This window comes from Coccinella septempunctata, chromosome 7 (assembly GCF_907165205.1).
Source record: "Coccinella septempunctata chromosome 7, icCocSept1.1, whole genome shotgun sequence".
NCBI classification, from domain to species: Eukaryota; Metazoa; Arthropoda; class Insecta; order Coleoptera; family Coccinellidae; genus Coccinella; species Coccinella septempunctata.
In genome coordinates, this window is record NC_058195.1 from 10,712,909 (window position 1) to 10,736,304 (window position 23,396).

Sequence of the window (23,396 nt, forward strand, 5' to 3'; positions counted from 1 at the left end):
TTCAAACTGTCAGCGGAAGAAAATCCCCTCTGATTAGTGTCAGATTAATGGGTCAACACGTCTCCCGAAACGAGATTAACCATCTGTATGGAAATTTTACACGTTCGAGTATGTACAAGTAACGATTTTTTTGCGTTTTCGTTGGAATTTTTTTTTTTACAATTTTCTTCTGTTCCGTACGGCCAGCCCCATCAAGCAAACTGTCAGATGAATTTATTATTAGAGACACGTAGGGCACATACAGTATCTTAATCTGACAGGCTGGAGTATATACACTTGACGATTTTTTCACATGTTTGAAAACCTGCAGTCGCTTTCCCCACCGCTGTATGTGCATACATCATAGAACCTTTTGTTCTTTCTACCATCTAATATTCAAAATCCATAAGGTCTCTACGACGCTCGAGTAAATCCCGATTCAGCATCGTGAGCTTCCCAACTACTGTGGAGAATCCAATAAGGAGGTATAGCATATTCTTGTTAAGATCCAGATAGTTCTTATATCTCGCAGTATTAAAGCACCAGGATAGTTTTTGGAATTATCCTTCTCAAAAGATTTCGCCAGATTGTTTCTCCTTCAGTTTTTCCTTCTGTTGAAACTCTTTCTTGTGGGTACATTTTCTTATACCACAGAATTTGCGTCCCTTTTCTGCCTAGTGTGGTCTCCTGTTTTTTACCTCTGATCACCGAGTGACCGGGAAACCAGACCAAAGGCACCTCGTTATTCTAATTCTGTTTCTTTATAGGTCCATTTCCACGCATCTTTCTATTGCAGATATTTCTGCCTGAAAAATGCTTGAACGGCAGTGAGCATCTGGTACCAACTCCGAATACTCCTCTCTCACTCATGAGTATATTGGTGGTAGGTTTCCTTTACCAATCTTCGTTTCTACTTAGCATCGTAGAGTCTGATTTCTTGATGCTGGTATTCCTTATTATCCTGGGATGTATCTTCTGGATAAGAGAGGTCCATGCAAGCTCTCTGATTCTTAATTCTTCCATAACTCATGCCTTCCCAGTATATATTCTTAAAATGGCTTCATCTACCTATCTCAAGCCGAAGAGGTGAAATGCCTACTTGTTTGAGACATCGACACGTTTGTTCGAAGCTGAATCTTGAATTGACAACCTTCATTCAATATTCTCTGTGTTTCCTGTGAAACACCATATTTTAGCCACTGGGGAAAGTCAATTATAGATTCTGTATGGGTGCCAAGCACGTTTATCCATAAACGCTGTCATAACGGGTCATTTAGCCGTAGTTATTAAATTCGGTCATAATGACATGTTTTGCACATAGCGGTACGGATTATTTTGCATATAGAATTTTGTCGATACAGAATGAAATATCACATAGAGAAAACATATCGACAGAGGTTGATATTTACGTCTTGTGAAAACACGAGACTATTATAGTGAATTTCAACACCGAAAAGGCGTTAGTTGCTTCATATTTTCTCTAAGAATCCGTAAATTTCAAGGCCCCCGCTGTAAGACACGAGAAGTCGATAAGTCGTAGAAGTTATAAAATTGAGGCGTGACAAATTATTTTCGCGAACGGATTGTTATTACTCGGCCTCGTTTGTACACGAGAAGGCTTTTAACGTGAAAACGGTGCTTCTGGAAGTGGAAAACTGCTCATGAGGACTGTTCTTTCGTCCGAAACTGTCAACTAATACTTTTCCATTCTTCGTATATGCACGAAATGGTAGAGCAAACACTGTCTGGCCAAGTTTCAATTAATATCTTATTTTGCTACAAATAACGACAGTTAATTTCCGCCAGGAAAGATGACTAATTCAGGTTCGCCTGGATATATCATTGTTAAACTGAATTTAGCCTTGCCAAGGAGAAATTAGATCTTTATGGTCAAGGTTCTGTGTTTGTGTTCGAACTTGAATATTATAGGATTCTATATTTGACGACATAAATAATGGGAGAGAAACAAATCTTTATTTTAAACGTTATTGTGTATATTTTCTTTCTTTTTCAGGTATACAGGGGGAGCAGTTTTCATCGCTAATATTTGAAGGTAAGTAATATATGTACTTTGCCTTCAAAAACGTTTAAGTAGATACGGTTCTTTCATAGTATAACGTTCTCTGTTAGCTGGTACAAAATTTGCGATTTTGGGAACTGTCATATGCAAGAATCTGTTTCTTCGACCTATGACAACTTTCTCATAAATATGTTTTATCTTCTTCTCGTCACACCAAGTTATAAATTTTTCGTAAGCCATTACCAGGTGGGCAAAATTCGTTGTCTACTGAGGGGATCTCTATAGACCTACAGTAGCATCCTACGATTTTTCGTTTTTTAGTCATTAGCAAAAAATGAGATTTTGACCATTTCGAAAAGTTCTCATAACTTTTTTTCTTTGAAGTTACGGATCTGAAACTTGAACCTTCTACAAACACTTTTTTAAGTAGAATCCACTGACGAGCTCAAAATGCTTTTTCATTTCGACTCATTAGGCGAACTTTCGTTCTTTTAAATTCAAACTTTTATTGAATTTGTTAATCTTGAAATAGTAAAAACTCTATAGTCAGTATATTCTACGTATGAAATTGCCTAAGAAGGTTCAAGTTTCAGATCTGTAACAGAGACAAAAAAAATATGAGAATTTTTGGAAATCGTCAAAATCTCAATTTTTGTTTATAACTCAAAATCTAGAAATGATAGGACGGTTATGTTTTCAGATTTGTATCAGTTTGGAAAAAAGAGCTCGAGAATGTGCCATCCGTTTTTTTTGGGCTGCTATAGTTCTCGAGATTCCCTCAGTAGACAACGAATTTTGCCCACCCTGTACGTTAAGGAATGCAATTTTGTGTGACTTGTGAGCTTTTGCGGAACTCACTGCATTACGCAAAATTAGGCATTTCGTAACTGATTAAATAAATAGCTATTGGAATCCCTGAAACTTCAAATAGTTATATTGAGGAAAATAGCTAGAACGGAAGTTTCTTTTGATGGCGGTTTTTCAGATCAAATGTCCAAGAAACATTTTGATTTCATATACAGGGTGTATGTGAAATCTTCGCTTATCAACGAAAACGTAAAAATAATTGAAACCCCAAATCTCAGAAGGGGTACCTAAATATTTGACCCTATGCTTAATGTTTTCGAATGAGTAATAATTTGTTATTTTGCCCCATGTTCAATAGACTAGCAAAGATCAATAGACATAGCAAACACAATAACGACAGTCCTACATAACCGTGATTGAGTGCATCGTCCAACCTAGATCCATTTACGAGACGCATAAGTCAACAAGAATCGTACATTATTATATGACGTCCTTGTCCCCTCAATCTCCCACGACATTAACGATTTTTATTTTTGTATTATTCGAGAGTTTTCCCATTACAATACGCTAACGTATTCATGGAGTCGGGCAGTTTCACCCGAAGCAAAGATACATATATGGGTTTAATATCCAAGGAGAATTGAATGATTGTTGTTCATGTTCATAATGGATAATTCTATTGTTTCTTGTTTCACAAAAATCGAAATTTTTGCGCTGTCCGTTCTTGTACTTTCATATCTTAATTGTTCGTGAAACCCAAGGTTCTTTCGGGAAAAATGACCGTTAGATAGGCCGTTCATTCTGAATACTTTGTTGTCTCTTGCAATTTTTTCATGAAAGGCAGGATTTTTTACAACTGTGACTATAGTAGTGACTTGAATTTCAAATTTTTCCTAGAAGTAATGTGTTTCATGAAAAAATTGCATAAGATGAAAATGATTTTCAACTGAATGAGCTTAGCAATTTTCAATTACTCGGTTAATGTTCAGTGGTTCCAAACAAAGACATTATGGCCCAGGAAAAAGTGTCTTGAGGAAGACCATCGCCAAAATAGGTAGCACTATAAGATTTCCTATATCATGAAACACCTGTACCAAATTCAGGGATATTCCTATATGACCGGATTCTGAGATGAAAGAAAACAATATTTTAGGAGCAAAATTCGGAAGAGGCTACGAGGATGTATTGATATCTAGTTAGCCTAGACCAGTTCCACGCATAAAAAAAATATTGCGTTACCATAGCAACTAAGAATAACTCATTAGAAGTGTCAGTGTGAAGTTTGAGGTCAGAAAAGTAAACCAGGGTTATGCAATAAATTAAAAGAAAGAAGATGTCCACCAAAATTATGAAAATCGAAAAATTAAAGTATCGAGCCATCACCAAGTACCTGTATTTAAAAGGGTTAAGAAGTAATCCCGCCAAAGCCTGTCCTAAGCCAGGTTGAAAAAGGGAGAAGGGGAGGAGTAACAACCTCGTTAAAAAACCAGGGTTCATCTGACCCGGATGATAGCACCCTGTTAGGGTCCCAAGCCAGGGTACGGCTAACCTGCTGCCTTGTAGGATCGATGTTGGCTCATCAAAGGCTAAAGGAAGATAACCTTGACTAAAAATTCCTGGTCCTCCAAGTAGGGGGTTTTGGCAATGGGCTAGCTCCTCATTACAAGTAAAAAAGAAATAAATGCTAAAAAACCTAATACACAGCCTCGGAAAGATTATAGATGTAAACGGATACGACCACGGAACGGAAATAAGGACACGATTATGGCAACCTGGAATGTACAAGGAATAAATAAAAAGTTGGAAGATGTGATAAAAGGATTGGAACACATGAAAGTGGACATAGCGGTACTCACCGAAACGAAGAAAAAGGGCAATGGAATCGAGCACATTTCAAACTATGTTCATATTTACAGTGGGGTTCCTAAAAACGAAAGAGCCAGCAAAGGAGTGTCAATACTGATAAACAAGAAATTCATCGGGAAAATACACAACTGGAACACAATAAACGAAAGAATATTATCGGCGAACCTAACGATCAAAGGACATAGAACAACTATTGTCGGCGTGTACGGCCCTAATGATGACTCGAACCAGAAAGAGAAGGATGACTTCTACACTACATTGGATAACACTCTCACAGCCCTCGGAAACCAAAGGGAAATTGTGGTTCTAGGAGATCTCAACGCCAGAGTGGGAAGAAAGAATGGAAGCAAAATAGTGGGTATACACGGAGAAGAGACACTTAACGATAGTGGGCGGAGACTTTTGGAGTCCTGTGAAGAACATAAAATGAGGATACTAAATGGGTTTTATAGCCATAGAGATATCCATAAGTACACATGGCACCAGGAGACCAGGGGTCTTAAGTCTATTATCGACTATATAATCCTCAAACAAGACACCAAATGGCAGACTAAAGATATAAGAGTGTATAGAGGAATTGAGTGTGGCTCCGACCACTTTTTACTCATTTCAAAAATTTATATCGCATATAACACTGATAGGCAAACAACAGAAGATAACATCCGAGAAACTAAAACTAATCAAAACAAATATAACCTTGTTAGTTTGAATGAACCAAGCACTAGAACCTTATTTCAACAAAGGCTAGATCAAAAACTTAGTGATCAATATTTGACGATGGAAACAACACATCTTTATGAACATGTAATGGAGTCCCTACACTCGGCAGCATACGAGGCCCTCGGAAAAGAAAGCCAACCCCACACGAAAAACTACAATATAACTTGGAACAGTGTATTAGAACAACAGAAACACATTAAACAGGCAGCATACAACAAGTGGATGAGTACAAAAAACATCAGTGACCATATAACATACAGAAGAGAACAAAATAAATATAAAGACCTAATAACTAAGAACAAAAATGAAACATGGGAACGGAAATGTAGTGAAGTGAACAGCTACATGGGCGGAACAAGATCAACAGTGGCTTGGAATCTGATTCGTTCACTAAGGAAAGATACTTCTCATAAAACGAATTTACAACCCATACCAATAGACAAATGGAAAGAACATTATGCTCGAGAGCTAAGAGAAGACAGACAGCCATATCTTGCCAACTCGCCTATACGGTGCTCTGTACAAGGAGAAACAGTTAACATCAACGAAGATTTAATAAAGAAAGTATTGAAGTCTATGAAAAATAGAAAAGCACCAGGACCAGAAGAGTTACCTGCGGAGCTCTTAAAGAATGGCTCTAATAAACTAATAAAGTTCCTAACGGAGTTAATGAACAGATATATTAACGGTGAACCGATACCATCTACTTGGAAAGAAGCATGGATAACACCCATCCATAAAAAGGGAAAAAGAGATGACTGCTCCAACTATAGATGCATTTCAGTCACAAGTACGATGAGTAAACTGTATGGTCGAATCCTCCGAAGTATAGTCGAGCAAGAATACGCATCACACGAAATAGAAGAGCAGGCAGGTTTCCGCACAGGACGATCATGTGTAGATCATATTTTCAGTTTGGTTCAACTAAATGAAAGGAAACTGGCTACAAACAGGGAGGTCCACCTTCTTTTTGTCGATCTAACAAAAGCCTACGACAATGTCCCTACCCAAAAGCTCTGGCAAGTCTTAGAAATGTCCTCAATAAATAACACAGTCATACAAGCCATCAAACAGCTCTATAATCAGGCAACATCTCGAATAAAGCTAGGTAAGAGTATGTCCGAAAGTTTTCCAATATCAAAAGGCTTACGACAGGGATGCTGTCTGTCCACCACGTTGTTCAAAATATATCTGAACGAAACGCTACGGAAATGGAGAAAATCTTGCAGTGGTATGGGAATACAACTTAACGATATAAAAACTTTGTACACTCTTCATTTCGCAGACGATCAGGTGGTAGTGGCCCAAGACAAGGAAGACTTAGAATTTATGGCAACAAGACTCTTCGCCGAATACGAAAAGTGGGGACTGTCTGTGAATAAAACGAAAACCAAATATTTATGCATTGGGCAGAAAGCAGATAGTTTACACTTGGAAGACAACATAGAAATTGGAACATGTAGTGAATATACTTACCTGGGTGCTCAAATTGATCACACCGGCCGAACAGAAACTGAGATTGGGCTGAGAATATTGAAGGGTAGAAGGGTCATTGGATGTTTGAACTCAATATTGTGGTCCAAAAACATTTCGCGGGAGAAAAAACATCAAATATATAATTCCATCTTTGAGGGTATAGTGCTATACGGCTGTGAGACGTGGCAATTGACTAAGGGTGTGGAACGTCGACTTTTGGCCCTTGAGATGGATTTCTGGCGACGATCTGCAGGAAAATCCAAAATGGACAAAGTGAGAAATGAAACGATCAGAAATATAATGCAAGTTGAAAGAACCATCATAGATGAAATCCAGAGAAGACAGCTGATTTGGTACGGGCATGTGGAAAGAATGTGCGACGAGCGCCTACCAAAGATGATACTGAAATGGACACCACCAGAAAGAAGAAAGAGAGGAAGGCCCAAAAAAACGTGGTTTGAGGGAATAGAAAAGGCTATGTCCGAAAGAAATCTACATCCAGGGGACTGGCAAGATAGAAAGGCTTGGAGATTAGGAACCGGAAGGCGTAGGACGCTATGAACCCGGATATATATATATATATAAGAAGTAAGTAGATTTACGAAGGTATGCTTAACACCATTGGTGATCAATATCCTTCGTATGCGACCAAAATTGACCTGCAAGCTTCAAAAGAGGTAAATTTTCCATTGAAGATGATGACCGATTGGGAAGGCCAGTTTCGGTGTCAGTCCCCGAAAATATCGATGCATTTCATGGCATGATTTCATCAGACCGTCGAATTGGGCTTAAACGGATATCAGAAGCACTGGATATTTCATACGAACGCGTTCATCATATAGTTCACGTCAATTTGGACATGAGAAAAATTGCTGCAAAATGGATTCCCAATTTTTTGGATAAGGGTAGAACAATAACAGATTACTATTGGACATTACTGACCACTCTACGAGAAAAATTTGAAGAGAAAAGACGCGGAAAGCTATCCAAAGGTGTTTTGTTTTTGCAGGACAACGCCCCTGCACGCAAATCTCATGTTACCATGAAAAATTCGTGATTTAGGGGTTGAATGACTAGAACACCCCCTTATTCACCAGATTTGGCTCCGTCCGACTATCATCTCTTTTCTCAACTGAAGAAAAGTTTGAAAGGTCGTAAATTTTCTTCCAACGAGGAACTGTGGAGGTCTGGTTTGCAGAGCAAGAAGAAACAATTTTTTTTGAAAGGTCTAGAGACGTTGCAGATTCGCTGTAATAAATGTATCCAATGAAGAGGAGAATATGTTGAGTAATAAAACATTTTGACTTTGAAATTTTGTTTGGTTCTATAGTAGGCTAAGAATTTATCAATATATCCCTGTATTTGACCATTGCATTAATTTCGAAACAACCTGAATATCGTTTCAAAAAGCAACTCAGAACTTTTTGCGTACTCAAGGGGATACAACAGTTTGGTATCTGCATCTGTGACACACTTTTATTGGGTGTGCAATTAATTCTGTATTGAATTCAGTCCTCCTTCGAACCTCAATTGAAAGAATAAATTATAATTGGAACATTAACTTTCATTTCCCGATCATTAAGGAAAGGTTCTCGATCAGAAACGCAAATTAGCCAGTAGAACATTCGCCAATATTTGTATTTTATCGATAGGCGAAAAATTTTCCCTATCGGTTTTGCGTAATATTTGCGTCGCTGCTCTCATATCGATAATAATTCATTTATCACGAGTTTATGATTTCTGGAATTTTATGCCGTACTAATAATACAGTCTACCGTAATTCAGAGAGCAATTGTGGGGTTTGATGTGGTATTTAGTTGACGTACCATTTGAATTGGGTAACTGCAATCGAAAGATTACGAAGTCAATTCGTTTTCGACAGGGTGAATTTTATAATTCTGGTGTGTCAACTATCCCACTTGTAGATATCCACCAAAAAATATTTTTGCAACATTAAAATTTGATCGAGAAAATCGAAAATTTCAGCTAGTAACTTTTCCACAATTTCTTCATGTGTTAAAACTGGTATAACTTTTACTCCTAGACAAAATTATATTGGATATTGAAATAATAATGTTTAGGTTTTGGGTAAATGCAGATTTCGAAAAACGAATAGAAGGAACCTTGTCTTCCAAGCCTACTTAGGAACATAAATCTATCAGAATTAGGGGTAAAATCTGATGAATATCCCCCTAGAGATTGTTGGTTCGAACTGCTATGATTATATAGCATATACAGGGTGTATAAAGTGAAAAGTTGCGAGAAAATTCAAGGAATGATTATTGTCAAAAATATTGTGGGTTTTTCATATAAATCTTTTTTTGAGCTGCTTAGGTACAGCCTCCTAAAGATAGCACCTGAAAAACGACTTTTAATTTACCCCTGAACCACAAAAATAAAATTGAGAATACATTATATGGGAGCGAGAAAGCATTAGAAAAAAATGGTGGTGTCACTGGTGTCCAACTATTCCAAAGACACTATTTTTCTTATTCAATTATACCATTGAAAAATTTATATTTGGTAGCTCGATTCATTTTGATCTAATAAGGTCTTTTGAGAAAAAAGAAAATTCATCAACAGGTATGTAGGTGAGTCGAATAGCTTCGAACTTGAATTTACCTAGTAGGCAGATATCAAGCTGTCATAATGGGGAAATACTATTGAATTATTTTTATTGTCTTCTGGCTCCCATAGTCACTTTTCTGGTTACAAAGAAAAATTAAAGATTGCTTTCCAGATGCCATCTTTAGAGTAGGTGCTGCTCGAAAGAGAATTCAATGAGAAACAAACAATATGACCAGGTATGGGCCCTTGAATGGAAATTCCATTTTAGCCTTGAAAATTTTTAGTATTTTGACGAAGTACCCTAAACAATGTCAGGTATTCTTCGATCTTAATTACAAGAAAATTTCACCCATCATCTAGTGTTAATAATTCTGAGTGATATTACCGAATTATTTCGTAGTTAAACAAGCTAATATTTAGAGTGAAATGTCACTTGAAGCACGAATTTTTCAGTAGTTTCACCAACGCGTTGAACTCATCCAATTCCAATTGATCAACTCGATAATCACCGCGTCGAACACACCGAAAACCAGAGAAGGCCCTCTCCGGCCAAGATCCAAGAAAAATTCAACGGTACTCAGATCCGGTCGATCGGGCGGCCGCCACCCTCGTTCGCCCCGATTTTCCGACGTTTTAACGCGCTTTTCGCCAGATCCGCGACGGGACTGACGCTGGATGTTTACTTTTTACGCTGCGCGATTCGTTCGGACTGCCTCTGTACTGGTAGAACGGCGGCGGGCGGAGCGGAAGGAGATGGTTACATCACGGTGCATTGTTCCACCTGTGCACGGCGACGTTTCCCGTCCTAGTTACGTCGCGACGGCGACGGACCGGCCTCCTACGATACAGATGGAGCATAGAAAAGGGTATTGCGAAAATGTTGAGAGTAAGAGCGCGGGGAAAAGCGAGAGTTGCACGTTATCGTCTGTGGAAATTGATGGTATTCTTTGTCGTTTATGAGACGTTGTGTTGCGAAAGAGGCGGCATTGTGCGGCTGGATTCGACCACTAACCTCTGAATATTGAAAGTTGTTTCGATGAATTGTCAGAGCGAATGAATACATATTTCTATGAAATTCTAAAAACAACGGTCGTTTCTAGTTTTTTTTTCAATCAGGGCCGTACAGATATTTTAACAGTTGATTCTCGAGGTCAGAAGAAACACTTTTTTCCTACTAGCGATTCGAAAGTATTGGGTACTTTCCACACGCATTGACGTTTGGAAAGTAGTCATTTTCCGCTCGCAAATATCAAAGAGTCTTATTAATCATAAAATTTTGGCATGTCTATATGCGCCAATCATAAAATTCAAACGTTTCTCTATGCGGCTGAGAGCACAAAAATATAATTTCTCCGTGAAATGGTTTCATTCACCCTAGTAGGAAAAATATTGTTCCTAACTCCTATGGAAATTGTCTTTTCCGCACTCGACAGCAGTCTCTTGGGGAAAACTGTCATTTTCCACACTTTCTAGGAAAATAATTATTTCCTTTTCCATTATTTCCGAATCAGCTCGGTTCAAATGATACAGGCTGTTGAAAAACCATAAAAAAATGGTATTTTATTCTCACGAAAGGTTTAATCGAATGAAATGAATTCACGAATATATTTTTTCATTTGTTTGATCACAAGATATCACCCACGTCTTCCAGTTTTCTCATTATGACCATTACGTACCCCAAAAATATCAAAAATTCAAAGAACCCAACTCTTTAAACTAATTTGGACGTTATCTAATGAATATTTTTGTAAAATAAAAGTATTCTTCAAATTTTCTCGTATAATGCGCCGTTTTCGAGTAATTTCATGTTCAAAACTAACAAATATCTGTGAAATTCGAAAAATTGGGTACTTTGTCCCAATGCAACTCTGTTCAACAGATCCACAGATGTTTAGTGTCACAGATTCAGCTAGTTTTTCCAGGGATGGTACATCTAATTATGGAAACTTAAAATGGTTATACCTTTTCATCAGTACCAAATCGGAAAAAATGGTATATATAGGAAAAGAGTTTTTTTTTACCTCAACAATCTAATGCTAATATTTGTCAAAGTCTCACCCTGTATATTTTGACAATATGAAAAAACATTATATACATTTTTGTATCTAATATGGGGAGCATCAAGAAATATTAGAGAAATACAGGGTGTACCCATTTAAATTAAAGGGCTTATTCCTTGCAAAAAAATAGTGTCGCTCTTTCATAAAATTTTTTTTTAGCAGTCCCTGCTTAGATACAGCCCTCTGAATATTGCACCTGAGAAGCAATTTTCAACTTTTTTCTTAGAATCCAGAAAACTAACAGAAATGAAATTGTTCTGACCTTCTATGCGAGCTAGAAAGGGGAACAAAAAAATTTTTTTGTGATGTTCCACTATAATTTCAGCATGATATCCGCCTACTAGATACATTTTAATTCAGCCCACCTATACAGGGCGTATATGGCGAAAAAAATCAGGGAGTGAGTCCTTGCCAAAAAATAGTGTTGGTGTTTCATTTAATGTTCTTTTTTTGAGCCCCTCTGGATAGCAGCCGAAAAGATTCTTTGATTTTTTCCTAAAAACCACAAAACTGATAAGGATGAAATAAAGCAGACGTTTTATATGGGCGAAAAGGCATTCAGCTCAGTGAGAAATTACAGGAGACCTTATTTGTGAGGAATCGATCAAGCTATCCAAAATTAAATTTTTCATTGTAAAATACGAATATGAAAAAAAATTCCTGCGAAACAATGTTTAGAGGTGGCTTTTTCTACCCCTTCAAACATAGAGGAACACTATACCCAATATTTTTTTGAATGCCATCTCGCCCGTATAAATATACGCTTGATTTAATTTTCTTCAGTTTTTAAATTGAGAAGTGGATTAATGTCTGAAAATTAAATATCAATGAATATGTTTGTTGATTTTTGAGAAAAAACTGCTTTTCGGCTGCCATTTCTAGGAGGCTGTAACTAAGAGGGGGTTCAAAAAATAAAAGTGCATATGAAAGACCCACCATATTTTTTGACAAAGAATTACCCCTTAAATTTTTTCGCAACTATTCTTTTACCCTGTATACAACTAACGCTACGTACCAACATGTTGATACTATATTTTTCTCTCGGAAACCGTTTCTTTCAGAAATTAGAAGATACTTTTGAAAAAGTGCATATGAAAGACCCACCATATTTTTTGACAAAGAATTACCCCTTAAATTTTTTCGCAACTATTCTTTTACCCTGTATACAACTCACGCTACGTACCAACATGTTGATACTATATTTTTTTCTCGGAAACCGTTTCTTTCAGAAATTAGAAGATACTTTTGAAATAAATCATGTTATCAAAATTAATATTTCAATGGTATAATATGAAAAAGGAAGTTTCTTGCGCAAAAATATTTTTGAGGTGATATTTTGTACTTCTTTTAAGGAGAACACCACCAAAAATTTTTTGTGGTTATCTCGCCCCATAAAATGTGTGCTCAACTTCATTCTGTCAGTTTTCTAATTACTCATAAAAATCGAGAATTACTTTTCAAGTGCAATCCTGTTTCTAAACAGGGGCTACTCAAAAAAGAATTATTGAAAGATCCACACTAAGTACCACTATTTTTTGACATTTCATTCAGCATATTTTAGGTCTATGCCTATTTCAAGTTTTCCCTTTCAAAGCATTTACAGAATAATAAAACTATACTTCATTCAAATTTATTTTAGCAGTCGGTTGGCCATGAAATAATTTTCTCAAGTTTTTGTAACTAGAACGAAGTTAGGTTGGCACACATGAAATGTCGTTTATAGATAACCTAATGTCGTTAATGTCATAACGCCGTTGCCACAATTTTTATTACGAAAATGCCGAAAGTGATTGAAAAAAGAGACAAAGTTTCAGGAAGTGCTATTTAGAATTCAGGTCCGCTCATTCAAATAGTCATACCCTTATATTCTAAAATCCACAATACGTCAGATGGTAGCGAACATATTCAATGTAAGAGAATTTATATAATGTTTCATCTGAATCTAAACGACATATATTTCAGCTGGATATTTCCACAATCAGAAAGATTGTGAATGAAGAGGATGACAAAGAATTTCCTTTTATTGGGAGACCCAAAAAAGTGGTGGCATTTGAGAATTTTATGTTTGAGTGATTTAATGCGAAAAGCTTACTTTCGATTTTCGATAAATGTCATCGGAGAATAAGTTCCCTAAAATGGATTTTTCTATTTTTCATTTGACTTGTGCTATACAATGTAAATGTCTTAGATACTAATAAATACCTATAATTATTATTATTACATCAATGTATTAAGATGAATAGCCACAAATACGCGCAAGTTGCCCTATTTTACTTGTTTATTCATGTGAAATTTTTGTTCAAAGGTGAAGTTCATCTTAACTTGAAACTTCCTTCGATTCCTTTTACTTCCATTGATGTAAGATGATTTTTGTTGAAGAATTTAACATTCTTGTAATTATCTGTTAATTCATTCGGGAGATACCCATTCCCAACCACTGCATCATATGCATTTCATCTTCGAGTTATTATTTTTTAAATCTACAAATGATGTAAGCCAAAGAAGATAACGAACATTAACTCTCCTCAAGCTAGTGCATATTATGATATACTGATCTCTTGTATTTTCCATGCAAATAACTGGATTTGGTATGCCTTCAATCAGTTTGTATAAACTTCAATTATGTTCGTCACATATTTTCAGAAGAGATTCGACATTGTGATAAAATACGTAATAACAGAAACTTTTACGTAGAACGGGCAACATAGCGTTGATTTAAAACCCAAAAATGTTTTGACAAGCTTCATAACCCCACATTTTCGTACTATACAGAGTGAAATGTGTCAAATTTCCATGGCCAACCGACTGCTAAAATAAAATTGAATGAAGTATACTTAACTAAACTCATTTCAACATCTGATAAAGTTCCCCTATCTATATTCACCTGATTTCCATAAATATCACGCTAGAAATAGATGTTATCTGTCAGAGATCTATTATTATGTCCATTTTGGACACTGATATGGCGAAAACAGAATATCTACGTGACAAGAACCATATTTTCTTCCGATAATAATAATAATAATGGTTCACCGTCTCCTGACTTGTCCAGTGAGATTAAGGCCTCAACGAACGCGTAATATTCAATAAAATATTGTTGCTTCACCAGTGTGCACATTTCCAACGTTTCGCTAGTACCTACGATGTCAATTTGATTTCGAATAATTTTGTGGAAACTTCAACATTGAAAAGAATTTTTATTCCGTCAGTTTGACCGATAAGACAGTTCATATTCGGATGAAATGTTACTGTCTTAACCCAGCGTTGAAGTCTCCTTTGTACAATATTATAGGAGGCGTTGAAAAGCTTATTTTCTTTTCGTTCTCGATGCCAAAGTTTAATTACCAGAAATGTTGAATAACAAGAACGCCGTTCATTCTATTCACCTCACGTGTATCATTACAACAGAGTTCATTTGTATATCCAACAAACGAACAAAAAAAAAAGTAAAATGTTGTAACTCAATACCACAGTACCTACTTGTTAGTCTTTTAGTCGCTCTATTAGCAATCATTTTTATCAAATGGACATCGTAAGTTCTTACATCCTCGTTAAATGGTAAATGACCCATTGCGTACTGCACAAATGGGTGAAGGTTGATGACATCACGTTGTATTCGTCAAAAGGCGGTGTAAAAAAAGGTGTACATCACATTCGTGAGACGCGGGTGATTCCGATTGGGGCTGTGACGAATTTTCAATGGAAATTGGAATTTCGATGAAGGTCGCTCGGCATATACATGCGTATACGATAAATTCGAGCTATGTCAGGTTTTGTAGTTAAAGTTATAGTTTAGCGAAGGGATTACATTCCACTACGATTTTAAGGTCTATTTTGCCCTCATCAGAGCTTTTCTCACAACTGCGCCAAATACAGCTCGCCCTCAAATTCAATAGTTTTCGAAATTTTTCGGAGGTTCAATTTCAACACGCGTATCTCCCAGAGATATCATCGTAGAGCTAAAAGTGATACATAATCTATAAGAGCAACTCTTCTAGAGTGTCTCCGAGAAGAATCATTTCAGAACTTCATAAGATACACTTCGAAATTTAAGTGACCTTCACTTCTCAGTGAGTATTCGACGTTTGAAACAACATTGAAAGTTCTTGAGAACTCAAAAGCTCAGGATGAAAACTACTAGTCCAAAGAATGCTTCAATTATAAAGGAATGACTGTCAATTTCGAAATTCCAATAGTTAAATACTCGATGATAATACTTATCCTTTCCGAGCATAGTACTGACATTTTTAATGTGCATTCTACTATACCATTTTGGATACCATTACTTCTATATGATAGCCTAATACACACTTTGAATGCAGTTTGCTTGATCCGATATGATTTTAACTCATAAAATCAGGCATATGATTTTGAATCATACGATATATATCGATCTTCATCGTGTCCTTCACATCTAATTAGCAATTCTGAAAGAGATGACTAGTTATAAGCCACTTCCTTCCTTTCGTACGAAAATGGAACACTGGTGAGTTATGAGAGGAAATGCCACTTTAAACGACAATAATAGTTCACGCTATCCATTATAAGTGTTGGTCCTTATATGAAACTAATTGTGACGTGGGTATTTTTTATTATTCATGTCCATCGGGTTTAAAACGAACCATATCATCATTACCTCGAATTTAAGGCCTATACAGGGTGAGTCTTTGGTTTTACAGATATTTTAAGAGTGGATTCTTGAGGTCAGAAGAAAAACTTTTTTCCTATACCATTTTTTTCCTTTTCAGACCTGATGAAAGGATATAGACATTTTAAATTTTCATAATGAGCTGTGCCACCCCTGGAAAAATAAAATTATCTTCAGATAACTAGTATAATCTTTGACACTACACATCTATGGATCTTTCTTTTAAACAGAGTTGTATTCAGTCAAAGTACCCAATTTTTCAAATTTCATAAATACTTTTTTGAAAAACACCAATATAAAGAATTTTTTTATTTTACAAAACGTTCAAATATTCATTATATAGCGTCCAGTTTTGAGAGTAAGGTTCTTTGAATTTTTGGTGTTATTATGTTACGTAATGGTCATAATGAGAAAACTGGAAGACGTGGGTGACATCTTGTATTCGGAAAAGATTGATAAAATAAATAAAAAACTATATTCCGAAATTTATTTCATTCGATAAATCCGTTCGTGAGAGAATTAAAATTAACATTTTTTATGGTTTTTCAACAGCCTGTATCTTTTAATCCGAGCCGATTTGCAACAAACGGTAAAGGAAAAAAGTGTTCCTTCCGACCTCAACAATCTACTGTTAAAATATTTGTACGAGTCAAAGACTCACCCTGCATGTACAAGGTGGGCAGAATTCGTTGTCTACTGAGGGGATCTCGAGGACTATAGCAGCTAGAAGAAAACGGATGACACATTCTCTAGCTCTTTTTTCATGACTAATCAAAATCTGAAAACAGAATACGCCTATCATTTTTAGGTTTCGAGTTATAAAAAAAAATTGAGATTTTGACGATTTCAAAAAGTTCTTATAACTTTTTTGTCTTTGAAGTTACAGATCTGAAACTTGAACCTTCTGAGGCACTTTCATACGCAGAATCTACCGACAAAAGATTTTATTCAATTCAAAAATGAAAATTTAATAAAACTCTGCATTCAAAAAAAAAGTTCACCTAATTATTCGAATTGAAAAAATATTTTGAGCTCATCAGTGGATTCTACGTTAAAAAGTGTCTGTAGAAGGTTCAAGTTTCAGGTTTGTAACTTCAAAGACAAAAAAGTTATGAGAACTTTACGAAATTGTCAACCTCAAAAACGAAGCATCGTAGGAGGCTGTGGTTTTCACCATTCTTTGTTTCTCCGAAAATGAGCTGGGAAATGTGTCATCCGTGTTCTTCTAGCTGCTATAATTCTCGAGATCCTCTCAGTAGACAGCGAATTTTGCCCACCCTGTATAGTATACAGAAAAAATGTTTTCTTATCCTCGTTATTGACCCATGTCAAATCAAATTTTCCTTCCTCAGTGGTAGCAACTTCTCTGAATGTTTTGCTCTGCAACTTGGATTGGAGTCCTCTATCGAGACACAATAAATTTGTCAGCGTATCTCATATTATGAAAAATTAGAAGCTGAAATACTGATGCGAGATAATTCTGCCATAGGAAATCGACGTCTCTGCCCATCCCTTGTCCGTTCTCAAGTATGCGACCGTAAGGTGTCCAGATCGCTGTTTACCTTCCTATATCTTCAGCTCATTAACGAGACAATCGGCCTGTGTACTATATCGTGAGAACGGTAATATTACCTAATAGAGTATCACGGACACACAATTGAATTCGATAGGTGTAACTTGTAGACGGTTATTTATCGATCGGTCAGAGGTGCCCACGTTTGAACTTGGCGCTCTTATTTATGGCGGAATTTGATCGAGAAGGTCTCGCCTTTACTTTCGATAGGCCGGATTCTGGACCACGATCTCCGCGCTAACCCCTAGCCGATCGCTCAACGGTAGAATTCCCTCTGGATCGCCAGGAGAACTGTCGATTGGCCACTTGGTAATCCCCGCTTCGTTGCCAATTTGGTCAATGCAAGAATCCTCGCTGAGAAAACCTTCGCTTCATCACCACAGAAATCCTGTGTCAACGGTGTTTTTAGCAATCATTAGTATCAATCAGCAATACTACATAATTTCAGGCATGAAGCGTGAAAATTATGGGATCTGGAATAATGTCTATGAATTTATGACTATGCCTATAACTACCCTAGTGTGACGCAGCGGTCCAGCAGGTTCAAATTTTGTTCATTTCGACCTGTACGGGGATGTATTGATATCTAGTTAGCCTAGACCAGTTCCATGCATAAAAAAAATATTGCGTTACCATAGCAACGAACAATAACTCATTAGAAGTGTCAGTGTGAAGTTTGAGGTCAAAAAAGTAAACCAGAGTTACGCAATAATTAAAAGAAAGGAGATGTCCACCGAAATTGTGAAAATCGAAAAATTGGAGTATCGAGCCATCATCAAGTAGCTCTATTTAAAAGGATTAAGAGGTGAGCAGATTTACGAAGATATGCTTAATACATAGACTTATAATACATGGACTCACTGTCACGTGACTTTTCAGTAGATCGAGGGGTTGTATGCATTAGAGAGAGAACGGCTTATGCGTTTTGATCGAATAAGAAAGAGATGAACTGATTCCGTGTGGGCAATGTCAAAATCATATGATCGATATTAACGCAGACGTTGCCCACAAGGTGTTCATACGTTGAGTATTATTCACATTATATTTATTCTTGAATGAAACTCACATAATTTTTATATTTTTCATTTCGAAGGAATGTTAAGGAATTCCTGTTTGCCTTCTCGGAAGCTTGTTGAACATTTATTATGGAAAATTTTCACAATTTTCGCAGACTTTGCCCACAAGGTGTTGATACGTTGATTATTATTCTCATTACATCTATTTTTGACTAAAACTCACATATTTTTTGACATAATTGATATCGAAGGAATGCTATGGAATTTCTGTGTGTCTTCTCGGAAGCTTGTTTAAAATTTATTGAAGAAAATTTTCGCATAAACTTGTGTTCTATAACCTTTTGACAGCTTGCCCACAAACTCTCCATCTTATTCAACCAACCGACTTCTCTCTCACATGCGGAGTCCATGTTATATAATGTTAATATTATAAGTCTATGGCTTAATACCCTTGGTGATCAATGTCCTTCGTATGCGACTGCCAAAAATTGGACTGCAAGCTTCAAAAGAGGTAAATTTTCCATTGAAAATAATGACCGATCGGGAAGGCCAGTTTCTGTGTCAGTCCCCGAAAATATCGATGCTGTTCATGACATGATTTTATTAGACCGTCGAATTGGGCTAAAACGGATATCTGAAGCACTGAATATTTCATACGGACGCGTTCATCATATAGTTCACTTCAGTTTGGACATGAGAAAAATTGCTGCAAAATGAATCCCCAAATGTTTGAATGTTGACCAAAATCGTGCAAGGGTAGGAGCATCGCGTTCGATCTGTGCTCGATTCGAAAACAATGTAGACTTCTTAAAGCGAATTGTTTTTAAGGATGAAACTTGGGTACATTTCTACGATCCAGAAACAAAGCAACAATCGATGGAATGGCGACACTCTGGTTCTCCAAGGCCTAAGAAGTTTCGTGTCCAAAAATCTGCTGGAAAAGTTCTTGCTTCAGTGTTTTGGGATTGCCATGGAGTAATCATGATTGATTTTTTGGATAAGGGTAGAACAATAACCGGAGATTACTATTCAACATTACTGACCACTCTACGGGAAAACATTTAAGAGAAAAGACGAGGAAAACTATCCAAAGGTGTTTTGTTTTTGCAGGACAACGCCCCTGCACACAAATCTCATGTTGCCATGCAAAAAACTTGTGATTTAGGGTTTGAATTACTAGAACCCCCCCCCCCCCCTTATTTACCAGATTTGGCTCCATCCGACTATCATCTCTTTCCTCAACTGGAAAAAGTTCAAAAGGTCGTAAATTTTCTTCCAACGAGGAGGCTATAAAACCTGTAAAGGTCTGGTTTGCAGAGCAAGAAAAAAAAATTTTAAAGGTCTAGAGACGTTGCAGGTTCGCTGTAATAAATGTATCCATTTAAGAGGAGAATAAAATATTTCGACATTGAAATTTTGTTTGGTTCTATAGTAGGCTAAGAATTTTTCAGTATATGCTCGTAGAGTAGTTTGTTAATGTTGTAGAGTGGAAGTTAAAATCCGCCAATGAAGGATCTGGATGGAGTCCTCGAATTGAAATAAACAGGTGCGCTGTTTTTCATGGCGAAACTAGGTGGAGCTTGGACGATTTTGTAAGAAATGAAGTGTTATAGGAGCGGTAATCACGATTGTTTAATTTTATGGCGAATTAGATGTGTACGCAGGCAAAGTTCACTTACCGTTGTTTATTTCATTATGATGACTTCCATAAAAATTCCATTACACGTATTTATTTTGCGCAAGAGGGTGGAGTAGTTGAATATGATGAGAAACTGAGTTCATATTGAATAAACATGTCTGTACAAGGATCTGAACTTCCATTGCATAAGACGACGCACTTGAAAATTAGACGTTGCTTCAAAATAGAAGTAGAAATTGAATTTTGAAACTTTTAACGGTTTTCACTCCCAATCTCTGGAACAAAATCAATACAAAATTGGAACAAAATAAATTATAAATTGATTTTGTTCCTATTTTTTATTGATTTTGTGATTGTGAATGAAAACCCTAAAGAGTTCCAGAAACTTCTGAAATTTTTAGGGTTTTCACTCCCAATCTCTGTAACAAAATCAATAAAAAAATTAGAATAAAATCAAATAAAAATTGATTTTGTTCCAGAGATTGGGAATGAAAACCCTAAAAAGTTTCAGAAGAGGCAGAATCCACCTAGATTAAATTTCAATCGATATCTGAATTTTCGATGTTTAAATCAAAGAAATAGTTGTGTCTGAAACTAGAAAAATAGATATAATAATTCCAAAAATTTCCTCTTTCCTTCTGATAATGATTCTAACAGGGTACCATATTTCAATTAAACACTTATCACGAAATGTAACTCTCCGAGAGCCTTTGAAACAGAGCAAATGATTTTTATTGAGACGAGGATGTTTTTTGGATCTTCAGTTCCTTAGGATCGAAAGCATACCTCAGTTTTTAGTAGGAATTGTGATTTCAGTGCATATCATTCCAAAGGTGTTTTTGATCTTAGTTTGATCGCCTATGTTATTGTTGATCCTAATTGAAAATAAATTTTATTTCAATTATACCTGAAACCTACAGAATAAAATCAAAATCACTCACAGCGGGTTTCATAAGACATTGATTGTCCGATCAACGATTTGACAGTCACGCGATTTCCAAATCGAAATCACTGAAACCTTTTCATTTCTGAATATACTGAAGAAGTAGCAATAGAGAATAATTGAATTATGAGTGATTTGACTGAATTATCGATTGAAAAATATGTGCGACTCAAGTACGAAAAAATCAATACAAAAAGAAGATCCAACATCAATATAATCATAAGCTGAACATGATTGATCAAACTTTTGAAATTCCACGATTTAACCAAAATATAAAATATTTTCGAATTTTTGAGAAGGTGTGAAATAGATTCTTGTGCTTTCGGCCAATCATTGTTAGTTGATTCAATTCATAGACAACCCAACATACACGGCTGCTGTTTCGTTGGTTGCGAACCTACCGTTTCGCTAGTAGCATCGAATACTACTAGCAACAAGTCCATTTCAGATTTTGAATAGCATTGAGGCAATACAATTTTCCACGAAACAACGAAGCAATTATTGTTATTCTCTGAGCTTACTTCAAATATTTATGATATAATGGTTTGAGCCCTCCAGCCAGGTCAATCGTCGGATCGTTTTCGATTTTTATAGCGCATATAATGTCAAACGTTCCACTTTCATGAAATTCAAAATTAGTTGGGACTGGATTTGGGATATCGCAGATGAAGCTGTAGCTGTTTTTCCATCGATTTTCCGAGAAAACGTACAAGGTCGTCGTCGATACTCCTGAATTCCACAAATCGCTTATGCCGCTCAGGATTCCTTTCCATACCTGGAAAACCTTGGAGGATTTGTTTGTCATCTACCGCTCATTACGATTCAAGCAATCGCCCAGAATGGGTGTACCATCCCAATGACTAAACAGAAGGATTGTTCGGAACGGTACGAACTTTTCGAAAAAAAATTAATTGAATTTGTCGAGATGTGCTACGTTGAAGGTGTGAAAAATTTGGGTTAATTTGACGATTATACGTACCAAAGCCAATTCTGGCGGTGGTCCTGCCTCGTATTGTCTCACGGAAGTCAAACGATGGTTTGCCGGGTGCAAACTCGCTACTTCTGTCATCTTTTTTCAGAGACTCATAATCCAGTCAGTTCTGAAAAAAAGAAGAAGAGATAATTATTTTATTATTCCATGGGCGACATTTAAAAATAAAAAGCCAAATTGAGAGACATTCTCCCACAAACACTAATACATTTTTACAGGCTGACCCCTCCGATAACTCTAATTCTATTAACCTAACAGAAAAGAGTTTCACATAAAACTTTCCTCCTTTCAAGTAGAGCATCTCCTAAAATTATTCAGAACTATACAAAGTGTTTCGTTTCTTCTGCACAGCTATCAACTTCGATATTTTGAATGAAACACCCTATATATTTTAACATTTTTGAATTCCTTGTTTAATTTGAATATGAATTCTCAACGGTTTTCGAGAAATTTGACTTTTCATTAATATTTTGACAGGTTGAGGTACTTACATAAAGGACTATAGCTCCGTCCCTATTCTATGTAATTGATTCAAATTTGGACTAGGATCTAGTCAATAAATGATACACTAAAAATTTTCTTTGTTAATAAGCATATTATATACAGGGTCCAGATCCATTATCAAAACAGAAATTTATCAAAATCTTAATTTTTTTAAATGGCAACCCATATTTTTAGTGTATAATTTATGGACTAGACACAGTTCAAATTTGAATCAATTACAGAGAATAGGGACGGAGCTATAGTCCTTTATGTAAGTACCTCAAACTGTCAAAATATCAGTAAATAGTCAAATATCTCGAAAACCGTTCAGAATTCAGAAGTAGTTGTGTTATCAAACCTATATTCAAATTAAACAAGGAATTCAAAAATGTAAAAATATATAGGATGTTCCATTTAAAATAACGAAGTTGATAGCTGTGCAGAAGAAACCAAACACTTTGTATAGTTCTATAAATAATTTAAGGAGATGCTCTATTCAAAAAGAGGAAAGTTTTATTTGAAACTCTTTTCTGTAAAGTTCATAGAATTAGAGTAATCGACCGCTACATCATGACGGGGACACCCAGTATAAGGTGTTTAATGAAGA

The 23,396-nt window shown here is 36.2% G+C and overlaps 1 protein-coding gene and 1 long non-coding RNA gene across 3 annotated transcripts in view; one reads left to right on the forward strand and one right to left on the reverse strand.

Annotated features, from left to right (window-relative positions):
- The window catches only part of LOC123316420, a 41,540-nt gene extending 39,301 nt beyond the window's left edge, over positions 1-2,239 (forward strand). Inside the window, exon 3 of the long non-coding RNA XR_006538070.1 lies at positions 1,994-2,239. This is a non-coding gene — a long non-coding RNA (uncharacterized LOC123316420). The remainder of the gene's footprint in view (positions 1-1,993) is intronic.
- The window catches only part of LOC123316419 (serine/arginine repetitive matrix protein 1), a 76,493-nt gene extending 54,068 nt beyond the window's left edge, over positions 1-22,425 (reverse strand). For both annotated transcript variants that reach the window (XM_044902490.1, XM_044902489.1), the window contains exon 1: positions 22,295-22,425. In XM_044902490.1, coding sequence (XP_044758425.1) covers positions 22,295-22,384 — 90 coding nt within the window. In that variant the 5' untranslated portion in view covers positions 22,385-22,425. The remainder of the gene's footprint in view (positions 1-22,294) is intronic.
- Between the last annotated feature and the right edge of the window lie 971 nt (positions 22,426-23,396).